Source organism: Anser cygnoides, chromosome 1 (assembly GCF_040182565.1).
Source record: "Anser cygnoides isolate HZ-2024a breed goose chromosome 1, Taihu_goose_T2T_genome, whole genome shotgun sequence".
In the NCBI taxonomy this organism is placed as follows: Eukaryota; Metazoa; Chordata; class Aves; order Anseriformes; family Anatidae; genus Anser; species Anser cygnoides.
The window spans coordinates 200,390,167-200,403,955 of record NC_089873.1 but is presented as its reverse complement, the minus strand read 5'-3'; the positions used below and the strand labels follow the sequence as shown (position 1 = coordinate 200,403,955).

At 40.3% G+C, this 13,789-nt stretch overlaps 1 protein-coding gene across 2 annotated transcripts; it reads right to left on the bottom strand.

Annotated features, from left to right (window-relative positions):
* Positions 1-776: 776 nt before the first annotated feature.
* On the bottom strand, positions 777-13,678 carry FAM76B (family with sequence similarity 76 member B). 2 transcript variants are annotated; one of them, XM_048076444.2, is made up of 10 exons: positions 13,497-13,678; positions 12,292-12,356; positions 12,125-12,179; positions 10,361-10,516; positions 9,226-9,422; positions 7,236-7,283; positions 6,959-7,039; positions 6,159-6,294; positions 3,995-4,096; positions 777-3,362 (listed from the first exon to the last, which is right to left on the bottom strand). In XM_048076444.2, the coding sequence occupies exons 1-10, from the start codon at positions 13,599-13,601 to the stop codon at positions 3,273-3,275; spliced, it is 1,035 nt and encodes a 344-aa protein (XP_047932401.1). In that variant the 5' UTR covers positions 13,602-13,678; the 3' UTR covers positions 777-3,272. The 2 variants fall into 2 exon arrangements, with proteins under 2 accessions (XP_047932401.1, XP_047932402.1); XM_048076445.2 differs by having other exon boundaries at positions 6,159-6,291.
* Between the last annotated feature and the right edge of the window lie 111 nt (positions 13,679-13,789).

Below are 13,789 nucleotides of genomic sequence, written 5' to 3'. Positions count from 1 at the left end.
GCACACTGCTGTAAGAGCAGGGCTCGGAAATCCAAATATTCCCCCCCCTTGTAGATAATCGTGTTGACCAGAAAGCTGCAGATTCTTACTTTCTTGTTTTGACTTTTTTCCCCCGTTCTGAACTTTAATTCTTAAATGAGAACCATTCTGCTAGATTTTGGGAAGAAGAACTGATGTCAGAAAAATACAAAAAAACTCTATGAATTGCAGCACAAAAACTTTAAACGCTAGGAGCTACCGTGACTTAGAGGCCGGTGTATGGGTGCCCAACTTCTCCTTAAACAAAGAAAATGGACACAGAAATTGTCAGCTTCACTTCCAGTCTCAATCACCTCCCTCTACACAACGTATGTAAAGGAAGAGCAATCTCGTAGGTAACTGACCAAGAGAGAAATTCGTGTACTTTTAAATACAAGTGCTGATCTTCCCTCCTCATTTTAAGAACATAAAAAGCTTGATAAAGACTACTAAATTTCACTAGATTCAAGTTAAAGCTTTTTTTTTTCCTAAGCTGAAGTTTTTTCCTTCTTCTCAACAACAGATTTCTATGTATTACGATCCTGCTGTAGAAAAACATAATCTTTTCTTAAGAAATTAATCTGAAATTCTAATTTGCAACAATTTCTAGACAACCCAAGGTACCTAATCTTCCCAGAAATCTAAGTATCAAATGCAAACGTTAAATTCTGTCTTTTTTGTGCCACAGTCTTAATTATTAACATACTGTGAAGGACTAACATGAAATACGAATTTATGAATGATTTTAGAAGGACAGATTAATGTTTTGACAAGATTTTATTGTGAAACATTGGATTTAGAAAAGGTACAAAATGTCAACAGTCAGATGTGTGCCAGTACAGTATTTCAATAGTCTATACAAGTGGACAGCTGAAGAGCCTCACTGCAGAACGCGTATTTAGACATCCTACCTAAAAGGGGGCCGCAATATTCACAGGCTTAAAATACATAAATAACTCGAGCCAAAATGGCCATTACTGGTCAACGCTAATCAACATCTGGAAACAGGCTAAAAAGCACGATACATTACAACAATCTCCTTGCAGATCCACGTTTAAAGAACATCAGTTTATTATGTCAATACCCTACAGCTCCAGGACACTATTTTCAAGATCGGGATTCAGCTGGCTCGTTTAGAACTTTAAAAAATTCAAGGTAAAAAATGAGGTTATGGAACAAAAAGAGCAGGTATTTAATTAGAACTAAACACTGTGAAGCCCCTAAAAGTTTTTGGTTTTGTCTGGGATTATAAAATGAATTACTTCTTAAAAGAACTTGTTTGTTCCTTTAAAATGTCCTTACTGCAGCTTGAACAGGTATCAGTAAGTGATTCTAATTTAAATATTTCAATTTGCTATGCAGTTTCATGTTTTAAAACCAGTTTCACCAAACGTGGGTTGCCATTCAAGTGGAAAAAATAGTATCAAAATACTACTCTGAATTAACGAAAGTGATAAATTTGTATATTAAAAACCAAAAAAGACTAGCATCCCAAAAGGATAGCAGCATTCTCTAGCTTAGTTTAGGAATTTTAAAGAAGGAGAATTTATAAACATACGAAGTTGATTGTAGTGTATAAAAATACACGTAAACCATACGAAATAAGCTAGCATGATTTTTCAAATCATTCGCTAGTCTGTCACTGCTGGAACTTGTTTGAACTACTGAAAAGGCGTTCACAGTTGAGTACACAGGTGGACAGCCAAGTAACTTTAGATTTCTGTTCTTTTATTAAAAGGCGCATAGCTTATTCTACACAGCTAAACTTACTGAAATACAGTTACCCTGTTACCAGTCAGTACCCAGAGCTGAACTAAACCTTTACTCATGTAAGTCTACTTCACTTTATGCTGAGTTGTAACTCACCTTCCTGAACAGAGACCTTGGGGTATACTAGGCTATGGTTAATAGAAATTTCTAAATATGACTGATGTCCATTAGGAGCAGAGTTAAACCTAAACTGATGTAATTTAGAATCAAAATCTACCCAAAAACATTAAAACACCCTCCCTCTGACAACATATCCATTCTCCATTTCAAGACCATTAGTTCTGGCTACTCTTTTCACGATGTCTGTCTTTACCAGGGGATGAGAACCTTGCAGTTCATTAAGAAGAGTAACCATAATTTACAACTAAGTAATTAAATCAAACAGTGGGGAATATATATTTAAATTTGAGTGTATATTGCTAATTAAAAATGTTACATCGGGGGTACAATGCCTGCCATGGACTTAAAATTATAGCACGGTGCCAAATAGAGAGAGATGTAAACAAACTGCTAAACTTTAGTGTCGCAAAAAAACAAACAAACAAAAAACATTTCTTTTTTTGTTCAGGACGTGTTTGGCATGAGCAGCACTAACAAAACTCTACAGCTCACAGACAAGCTACAAAGGTTATCTAAAGCCAATACTCACTGTCCATGAATTGGCTAGCTCTTGATGCTGCTTCAAGCACTGCACTAGCCACTTTGATCTGTGATTCAGATTCCTCTGTACACACATTTATATTTACATAAAACATTTATTAAACATGATTTTAAAACATAAAAACCTTATGTACAAAATACCAACATTCCTATAAATAAACAGTTGGAGAAAGGCACTTGCAAGAAAAATCTACAGTAAATCTTACAAAAAACACGCTGCCTCTGTTACTGTACAATAGATAATCTTTCAGTAAATCCCTATCACAAGAATGTAAAACACTAATTACTTGTTATAACTAAGAATATAACCGTTACAGTTGTATTTACAAATACATATACGTCTTTTTTTTTTTTTAGTTTCACTTGAGCACCATGATTTCCATTCTAAATTTGTATTTTGATACAAAGCAAAAGAACAGTTGCCAGAAACCGCTGTTCAGCGTCACTGCAGATTCATGAACTTTTGGCTGACATCCGTACAGTTTAAAAGACTCAGTTGCTGCTTTGTAAAAAGTACACCTAGTTTGTTATTGCATGTTGTCCTTTTAGAGAGAGCACTGCTATGTTCTCTATGCCATTTTTTAATACTATTGCTGGCAAAAAGTTTCCAATATAAAAAAAATAAAAAACATTCTTCAAGCCAGTTGAAGTACTTTATCTGAACAGTAACTAAAAAAAGCTGCTTATTAATTATAAAAATGTGTAGGAAACATGCCAACTAATCTGGTGTGCAAAAATATTTTTTCGACTACACAGGATTTTAAGGGCTTCACAGAATTACTCAAATTTACGTTGAGTCGTAAACCCCATGGATAACCAGTTCCTCAGGGAGACGTTAATATACTCCCGCTTTTATCAAACTTTTTACCCTTTGACAATGCTGCAACCTGTTTGAGCAGTTCTCTGTTTTTGGCCTGCAATACAGATAAAAAAAAAAAAAAAAAAGGTTTTATGAGTTACTGTAAAGCCTCACATAGTAGTGTCATGCACTAATTTCCCATTGCATTTATGAAACAAATTTTCAAAACGTACGTGCTGAGAATATTCAAAGACTTGATATGTATATTTCATGTTTAACAGAACAGGCAACCACACTTCTTGCATAGCAAAATTGAGTGTCTGAGGTATTGCACTGAACATCTGTTCATTCAGTGATTTATAAGGCAATTAATTTAGGTTTTCTTCCTGTCAAAGTAGACACGTAGTTTAACATGAAATATTTAACTGCTGATTGCATTATGCTAAGCCGAAAAATCAGATCAACAGCACACTGACAACTGATGAACTATCAGAGGACAGACAAAAAAAACAACACCTTTTAGAAGGCACAGGAGCTAAGCCTCTATCTCTTCAGGTTAGAAAGCAATTCTTACAGTAATTTAATTTGTACGGAGATTGTTGACTGCAGAACTGCTGTACAATGAATACAAGCTTAAACGTAGCAATGATCATTCCAGACTTTGTACTATTTCACTGCAGTGAGTGAACAGCCTGATACATAATTCCATTTGAAGTAGTGCTCAGGTATCGAGAAGCAGCTACTTACCTGCAACTGTTCCACAGTTTCCTTGTGAGCTTTTTCCATACTGTTCATTTTTGTCCTCAAGTTGGACTCCTGGTACTGGAAGTCTGCCTTCAGCTCTGTCAACTAAAAGCACAAATTCTGTGAAGATTCCTTGGACTGCTGCGGTATGCCTTCTAATCAGTCTGTGGAATCATTACGGATTATGGATTATTTACAGTAAAGTATGCATCCAGAACTTTCAGGAAATTGTGCCTCCTCCCTGAGTGTCAAATCTCAGGAACCTATGGAAATGTCTCAGTGTCTCACATTTAATCCAGAAAGCCAAACAATGCCAGTTGATAAGCACTGGAAGTGACATGCCTGAGATCTTGACTAAAATAAAAGATGAATGAGTATTGCACAGTACTACAGAGCTGGTGCACTGAGTTGCTGGTTTTGCCCCAAGTTACACATTCGAAAGATTTTTCTTTTGGAGCACTCCAAACTGTTCAAGCACTGTCCATACACAAGTCTTAGGACAAGAATCTCCCACAAATCTGGTTCAAGACCGGTATTTGCAGACTTTTGTCTAAGCAAGCATCTTTATATTTACTATTTCACAGTAAAAAAAGAAACAACCCCCCCACAATGCATTCATTTGTTGTAAATTTTTCACGTATGCAAACACTGTACTGTGTGCTCAGCTCTTCTTCCCCTGCTCTACTAGCTGAAGAAAGTGACATTCTGGAAGTGAATAGTTGATGCCTCAAGGAGCCTTTAAGTTCAAAGATCTCTGAGGTTGAACAAACAGCTTCAACAGCAGGGATATTAAAATTATTAAATGCTCTCCCTATGGGAACAGCATAAAACAAGTTACTATGCAGAAGTAGGTGACATTTCCTTACCTAACCCTTTGTTAGCTTTATCTGGTAGATGAAATTTAAAAATAGATAAGTGAATTTCCTACTGACTCATGACATTCTATAGGCTTTATAAGAGAGAGATCTGGGCCTTAATGCTTGTCCTTTAAAAAACTACCTGAAGAGCATCCATGACAGACTATCCAGCTCTTTCATATTAACCACTTAAAGGCTTGAAATAGCAAGCAGTTCTAAAATTTAGCAAGTATATTATAAGAGTAATACAAACTAAAGTTTCAATACCCTTCACACAACAGACTCAAGTGTAGAAGTTCAGATACTGATCTGTAGCCTGAAAGTGGAAGCAATTTCCTAATCTCCTTTTGGGATCAACATTCCTAACCATGAAATTTTTGATACACTACCATGCATATCTATAATCAAATTTTGAATTGAAAACGTCAGAAGTGGAATTATTAATATAACTCCATAACTTACTCAATCCTGAATAGAGAGTCCAGAGCCACCATTACAGATAGTGTCTTAAACCCATCTAGTTAAACATGGCAAAGAAATAAGCTCTTATAAAGGCTAAATGAAGTACATATTTGTAGTTATTTCTCTTTTCTTGCCAGTCATTAGGTTTTTTGAAAGCTGAATCTCTTGTATGAGTTTCACTGCAGTCATTTGGACCTAACTATATTTCAATAACTTTTGTTGACTGCCAGGCATCTAATTCAAGCTTCTCTTCCAGTCACTGACCGAGACTTGATAACCTACACTACACATATACTAACAGTATTTTAAAATCTAAACAATTTTCGTACATTATACATTTGTACTCCATCTCATGAATTATGGCTATAGTAGCTTAAATTTAAAACTAAGCAAAAACTATGCTAAACTTGAAATGCTTACTACTCGTATTCCTCCTCTTATCTTGGGTGTCCATCAGCCTACAGAGATAATTTGGGACCTTTGCTGTGATTCAATTTAAAATATGTAAAACACACAAACTCCTGTCTGGCATTTTGTCTGTCAACTGTGGCACATGCTGCCTGAGTAACAGTGGACCAGACGGCTAACTTCAAGGTGGCTGAAGTAAGATAAGGTGAATTCCTCTTTGACTTAGAGCCAAAATATATTCATGATATATTTTCGTGAATATATATATATGATATATATTCAAGTCCCAAACTTGTCCTTTAAAAGGTAAGATCTGATTAGTTACTAAAAAAAAAATAATCAGATGCAGTTTTTTTAATCTCACCATTTTGACGTTGTTAACAGTCTACAAAACCGACAATAAAATGATAAAGTTCTCATTAAGTAAATGAAAAGTTTACCTTTTTATCTTTTTCTAAAATAGTCTGATCTCTTTGCTGCAGAAGACGTTTAAGCGACATTACTTCTTCTTTCAGCTGACTTATGAGAACAAAGTTGTCAGTTCCCCCACTGTCTGCTGATTGATTTATAGAGCTACTAAAAATAGAAAACAATAATTACTTGCAACATCCATAGTAAAAAACAGTTCATTTTTTCAAAATTCATATTGGATAATTAATAATTCCACAAACATCCTTAAGGACTAATGCAAAAAAAGTATGTACCTGACAGAAATGGATGCAACTGGCAAATTACCTTACTAATGGCACACATTACATACACCTGCAGAAATATAATTAAGTATTAGCTTTGAGGGGGACAAATACCTTTTGACTGAAGCAGCCACTTTTACATTTATTCCAACTGTTACGTCAGAGACAGAATAAATATTCAGTCTCACACTTAAAAGGCCCAGAAGACTTCTTTAGATACTAGGTTAACATTAAATAGCCGGTTCAACCCTGCACCTGATCTAAAAAAACAGTGATATTAGGGAATACTATTTCATTAACTGTTGCCTTGTTATTTAGCCTTTAATGTTGCCCCAAAGAGCCTAAAAGAAGGAATGCAGTGCCAGGTTTCTGCTAATAAAGTAATTTAGTTGACCAACAGCACTCAGACGCCACCCAATAATCTGTTTGGCTGGACAACAGTTTCACCTCCCTCATTCGTCGAACACAAAAAAAGGAAAAGGAAGAAACTGGCCACAAATAGTTGTGCTTGGTTGAAATGGCTCAGCTTTACAAAAATGTAACTTTACCTATCTCCATTTGATGGCTTGGATTCCAGTTTGGGTTTTTTCTTTGGAGTTTCATTCTGAATAGCTGCAGAGGATTTATGGCTGAAATCAAACAAAATGTAAACCTAAAGCCTTGTACTATGTAACTCTCTAACAACACCATTTGGTACATGTAAAATAACTAACTCATGCTCCTAGCCGGACTGCTAGAGACTAGCCAGAAATGCAAGAAAAAAGTCTTTTAAATAAAAATTGCAAAATAAATTAACAAGAAATTAACAAATAATATCATATTTACCTCTGTTTCCATAGTCCCTGATCTTGTTCTGGACTCAGACTGCTGATTCTGAAATATGTGAAATGTACTTGGTAACTGACCAAACATGCCATTATTTCTAAGCTAGTGTGAATGGTATCTGTACTTGAGAAAAACTACCCCCCTCCTTTTTTTTTTCTTTCTAAGTAAAGAAAATTACCAATTTTGAATTTTCAGTTGGGCAGAGATACTCATGACCACTCTTTAATACATCTGGATGCTAAAAAAAATATATTTTAGATAAATATTCACACTACCATAAGATGCAAGGGGTAGATTTCAAGAATGACAGTTAAAGCTTTTTCTGATATTTCCCAATTTTTGTGCACTTCATATTGCTAATCTCGTGCTCAACAAGCTGACCTAAAACAGCATTCTTGGGATTCCCATACTGTTGTATGAACATTGCCTAAAATGCTGCTTATGTGGTGGCATATAAACAATGTCAAGTTTTAGATCCCTGAATATAACTTTTTCAACTCTAAAGATGTTTCCAATAATTTCAAAAGTAACTTTACTGAACAGCATTGATGTAGGAATAGTAAAATTTAGAAGACTGCGTTGAATCAAATAGTTCAATCATTTTTTATGTCTATCTTGTATTATTCTCTCAGCTCAACAATAACTGAAATGCAGAGGGAAAGAGATTCTTATTGGACCAGAAGCAACTGACCCAGGGTAGCCTAAAGTAAAAAAGTTGCTAAGCAAGGAACATTAGGCACATCTCTATACAGGCCATATTTTTTCATAACTCTAGAATATATTAGAAGCTCTATACTACAGCAAAGAGCTAACTTTTTTTATTTAATCCTCACTACACCTGTCACACGCATTAAAATAGATGTTGTAACTCCTTGTAACTCAATTTTCATCAGATTAGAGGACAGAAACAGTACATAATTGTCTGTATGACAAGAATAATTTTCTTCCTCAAGTTCCTAAGAAGTTGTTGTTTTTTTTTTAATTGTGAGTATTTACATTTCTCTTCTCCTCATTCTCAATATTATTGCAGCTTATTGTGCTTCTATCTTTATGTTGCGCTTAGTCAGACAAGTTTCAGTCAAAAACAAAAAAGCACTGGAAAAGTGAAGCTTGAGGAATGAGAGTTTGAGTGTCTTTTCATGACGGGGCATTACCACTGCAGCTGTAGTATTCACTATCCAACAAAATGCAAAAACCAAAAGAAGTTCTAAAGTTACACTGCTATAAGCCTGTCAATGAAAATAAACATCATGACGGCTATTGTACTAGCATAAGAAACAAATCAATCCTGGGAGCTGTGATTTGATAAGCTGGGTATCTAATTTAAAGCTGGTATTCTGCTTGTACCACAGGCAGAGATGTCACGCTGAGAAAAGTAGCAGGAGATTGGACAGAACTATGCGAAATGTTATCGGTGACAGTAAACCAACTGACAGCGTTATTTTCCTATGTCTTCCTCGGACAGCTACTCACAAACTGCCTCTTCCAGCAGGATTTGATTAGAACTAGCAAAGAGATGCAAACTGCTCGCAGACAGACGGTGATCCTCTGCCTTTCCTGCTTCTCCATTCAACAACAAGGATGTGCACACAAACGGGGCACAATGGAGTAAGTTAGGGTGCTAATACGTACACGGTAACTGCATGCCACACAGCAGGTATCGCACAGGAGTTGCTGCTTAGAAATCCAAGTTTATCCCCAGGTAACTTGTTTTTCTGCAGCCATCCTGCGGGTATCTTTTCTAGACTTGCTACCGATTGTAAAATCAACAAGTTTAATGGCCACCAAGAATTTCTGCATTTGGCTGGCTTCTCTTCAGCCAAATTGTGAGAATACAAAGGTTTTGACAGACTTGGACAGACCTTCTGCTCCTGCCTTTGATGCCACATTTTAAACCGCATTTCTGATTTCCTTTACTTTGATCTCAGTACTAACAGCACGCTGAATAAGAAGCGGTACCTAAAGCTACTTTTATTTTTGAAATACTTACTTATGATGACTACTGCTGTGACGATGATGGTGGTGGTGATGGTGGTGGTGTTTCGAATGATGCTGGTCTTTCTCAGTAAGAGATGAAGATGAGGAGTTAGAATGTGAAGATCCTAGACTCTTCCTCTGTTCTTTTGTCTTTTGTAGCACTCGCTTGTAGGACAGGGTGCAGAGCCAACACAATAACTTTCCATCAACCTGTTGGAAAATAAATCATATGTGTTTTTTTTTCCCCACGTATACTTGCACTAAAATGATGTATTTCTATATTTACTATCATTATTGTTATTATTTGCAATTGCTTCGATTTTTCTGATATCTTTAGGAAAAATCCAGACATCCCTTTGGTATGAAACAGCACCGCTGTACCTCCAACATACACGTTATTCTTTAATAAAGTGAAGCTTATTCCTTTTCTTTTTGTCATTGGAAATTACGCTAGAAGGCGTTCTTAGCAAATATTGGATTTACTCTATACCACAGAAGTGACAATAACTTTTACAAGGGGCAAATCATTTTTAGCTTAGACGCCATGTAACCTCTCTCAACCCATTGTACTCCAGGCGGAATCAAGATGTCCAGCCAACGTGTTACTTTTACCAAGTAAATTCTTCTGTAAAAAACGCACTAGTCTTGGGTTCGGGCAAGAGGCTTTTGAGGTCATTTCCTCAGCACCTTCTGGAATGAGAAAGTGGCACTCACCAAAGCTATTTAAGAAAACACGGGGAGGTTAAAAAGAGTCTACCTCTCTGGTGCTGTATTTTAAGGCAAGGCAGGCAAATTGGAAGAGGTAAAGTGACAGAATCAAGTTAAGGACATACATAAGAGGCAATGAATAGGGAAACACGCAAAAAAAATCAAAGCACCAAGAACTATTCAGCTGCTCTGCTCCCAGCGACCACTGTCAAGAGTATTCTTAAGCCTACTTAAAAAAAAGAGTGATTTAATTTAAAATAAAATAGCCTGGTAGTGAATCTAAAAATTGCAAGTTAATGAATGTAATTCAAATACTGAAAAGCACAGCATCTTTAATCTAATATTAGTGAACTCGAACACTCCTGTTCATCTTTCTTTTATGAAGCAGGAACATCTTCTTTTGTCAATCCAAGCCATTGCAGCTCTGGAACAAAGCCTACCTTCCTTCTTCCCTCTTCTTTTCGATCAAAAGCACACTGCTGTTTGCACTGTTCACACGTCTGAGGTGGGCCATACTTCTTTTCTGAGTTGGTGCAACGCTGACATTTCGTGCCAATAAATGCTGCAATAATATTACAATACTGACAAGGCTTGGGCTGGAAAAGAGGTAAGTTGAACTGAGGTTAGTTCACTACAGCAACCAGAAAGCATTAACGCAGTTCATTCAAATCACGCGATGCTTCTAAACTACTATGGGTTCATATGATATGCCTTAAAAAAAAACTTTTTTCCTGCCTTTTGTGTCTTTAGTAATAACAATGATAGTCCTTCAAAGATCAAAAAACACTCCGTGTTTTCCATGAAAGCTCATGTACAAAATCAGTGAAAGAAATACTTTTTGATTGCTATACCTGTCTTTTTTTTTTTAAACACTCACATTCTTTTCTCTGTTTTACTACATTACTAAACAAATTACTTAAATTTAAGAGAAGAGTAATCAAGCCATTTTTAGACTTCGGAGGTTCTGAAAACATCCCTCTCCGCTGAACTACTCAGGGATTTGATAGCCCTGCACCTCCAGGATGTGCATCTTCATCTCTGCAATTCTGTAAGAAACTAAAAAAAAAAAAGGAAGCAACAAAAAACACCCTTCAGGCACCACTGGGACAGATAATCAAGTTTCTGATTAGACAGTAAGCTAGAGTAATGTACTGGTAGAAAATAAAATTCCTGACAGTTTTCACAGGTCAGAAATAGCCGATTATCTTCCCTGCAGTTCCCTTTTTTTGATGAACTACCGATAAAACATTGCTGGATCTGCCCTGTTCTTAATTGTGCTACATTTTAAGCTTTTCAAAGAATGTTCTTTGTTCAGTTTACATCATTTACATTCACAAAATGCCTGACTACATACCAACAGCTGTTACGTTTCTCCAGTAAGCTGAATTTCATCTAGCGTGCTTGATGTCAAGTATGAAGAAGTTACGGGCTTTTGTTTCCCAAACGAGATTATCTTGATACCTTCTCTAAACAAGTGTCTGCAGGGCACTCAGCTACAACGCGTGCATTCATATATTAAAAAGTTTAATTTCTCTAACGGAACCGACGCTGAAATTCAAGATGGGCAAATGCAAAGTAACAGGAATAAAGTCAATCTTTTCTACTTAGCAGCTTAAGATGATTAACGCGCATCTAAAACTTGAAGACTTACATAATATAAGCGACGTGGTATGATTAGATTTTCCCATTTACCACTCATTAAGAACACAGGCAGCTAATAGTCTTCCTGCTGTCAAGCGTGCATTCATGAGCATATGCAAAGAACTACTTTACATGCGTAAAGTGAATTAACATTGTTTTTGCTGTGAATAACTACACTGCAGTTATTCATAACTGTTAAACCACACATAACCACAACGCCTTTAAGTCTGAAAAAACAGAAACTGTAAGCCATAAAGGAAACGAAGAGCTGCCTGTAGTTTTCATCACCTTTCCAAAAGTTTTTATTATTTGGTTCTGAAAGCTTTTTAATTTAGGAGGCAAATGGACCTAAGTTGAGCTTTTAGAGCTGAGAGATGGATGGATCTAACGGGAACTTTTAGAACTGAAAGATGGAAGGACCTAAGGTGAACTTTTAGAAATGAGAGATGGATGGACCTAACCTGAACTTTTCGAGCTGAGAAATGGATGGATCTAACCTGAACTTTTAGAGCTACGAGACGGCTGGACTTAACGTGACCTTTCAGAACCGAGAGCCTACTCACCGTTCCGAACTGCTTGACGTTCTGGGCACACTTCTTGCATATGGTGTTGGTTTTGCTAGAGACAAAAGCGCACAGATATTGAACCAGCCACCGGTTATTCCCTCACGCTCTGTCCATGGGTGCTGACAGCACGGACCAGGCACCCCAACGCCCCCCAACCCTGGTACCTCTCCTGCTGGAACTCGGAGCGGCAGTAGGTGCACTTGACGACGGGGTGTGCGATGCGGCACTCCTGGGCGGGGAGAGAAAACACTGGGGTCAGCTCCTTCTGCCGGGACATGCATCTGACCTCCCTTGAGTCCCAACCTCCCCCTCCCTGGCCTCCCCTGGGTCCCAACCTCTCCCTGGTCAGACTCTCTCAGGTCTCAAGCTCCCCTGGCTGCTGGTCTCCCCTGGATCCCGGCCTCCTCCGGCTCCCAACCTCTCCCTGGCCAGACTCTCCTGGGTCTCAACCTCACCCTGGTGCTGTCCTCCCCTGAATCCCGGCTTCCCCCTGCCCAGCCTTCCTTGGGTCCCAACTTCCCCCTGGTCCTGGTCTCCCCTGGGTCCCAACCTCCCCTTGGTCCTGGTCTCCCCTGGATCTCAACCTCCCTCGGCGCTGTCCTCCCCTGGATCCCAGCCTTCCCTGGGTCCCAACCTCTCCCTGGCCGGACTCCCCTGGGTCCCAACCTCCCCCGGATCCCAGCTTCCCCCTGCCCAGGCTCCTTTGGGTCCCAACCTCCCCCTAGTCCTGGTCTCCCCTGGGTCTCAACCTCCCCCGGGTCCCGGCCTCTCCTGAATCTCGTTCTCCCCCTGCTCAACCTCCCCAAACTCCTGGCCTCCCCCTGGTCTCAACCTCCCCCGGGTGCTGTCCTCCCCTGGATCCCAGCTTCTCCCTTGGGTCCCAACCTCCCCTTGGTCCTGTCCTGGTCTCCCCAGGGTCTCAACCTCCCCGGGGTGCTGATCTCCCCTGGATCCCGGTCTCCCCCTGCTCAACCTCCTCGGGGTCCTGGGCTCCCCCTGGTCTCAACCTCCCCTGGATCCCGGCCTCCCCCGGCTCCCAACGTCTCCCTGGTCGGACTCCCCTGGGTCCCAGCCTCACCCAGGCGCTGTCCCCCCCCTGGATCCCGGCTTCCCCCTGCCCAGCCTCCCTTGGGTCCCAACCTCCCCCGGCTCCTGGTCTCCCCTAGATCCCGGCCTCCCCCTGCCCGACCTCCCCGGGGTCCCGGCCTCCTCCTGCCCGGACTCCCCCGGCTCTCGACCTCCCCAGGGTCCCAACCGCTCCCGGTTCCCGGCCTCTCCCCGGCCCCAGCCTCCCCCCCGATCCCGATCCCGACCTCCCCCCCGGATCCCGGTCTCCCCCCGTCCCCGTCCCCGCCCCGCCCGCCCTCACCTTACACAGCTGCTGCCCCTGGGACAGCTCCTCGAAGGGGTAGCGCTGCGTGCACTTGGTGCAGGCGTACAGAGCCGGCCCGGCCGCCTGCGCCGCCGCCGCCATCCGCGCCTCTCCCGGCGGGGACGCGGGGCCCGCACCCGCACCCGGACCGGGGGGGGCGGGGGGCCCGAGGGGAGGGGCCCCGCGAGGGCCGGCCTTCCATTGGCCGAGAGCCCCCGCCCTTCTTTCTCATTGGGCGTCCGGCGCGCCACTCACACGCGGCTCTGTGACGACCCGCAAGAACCGCACGG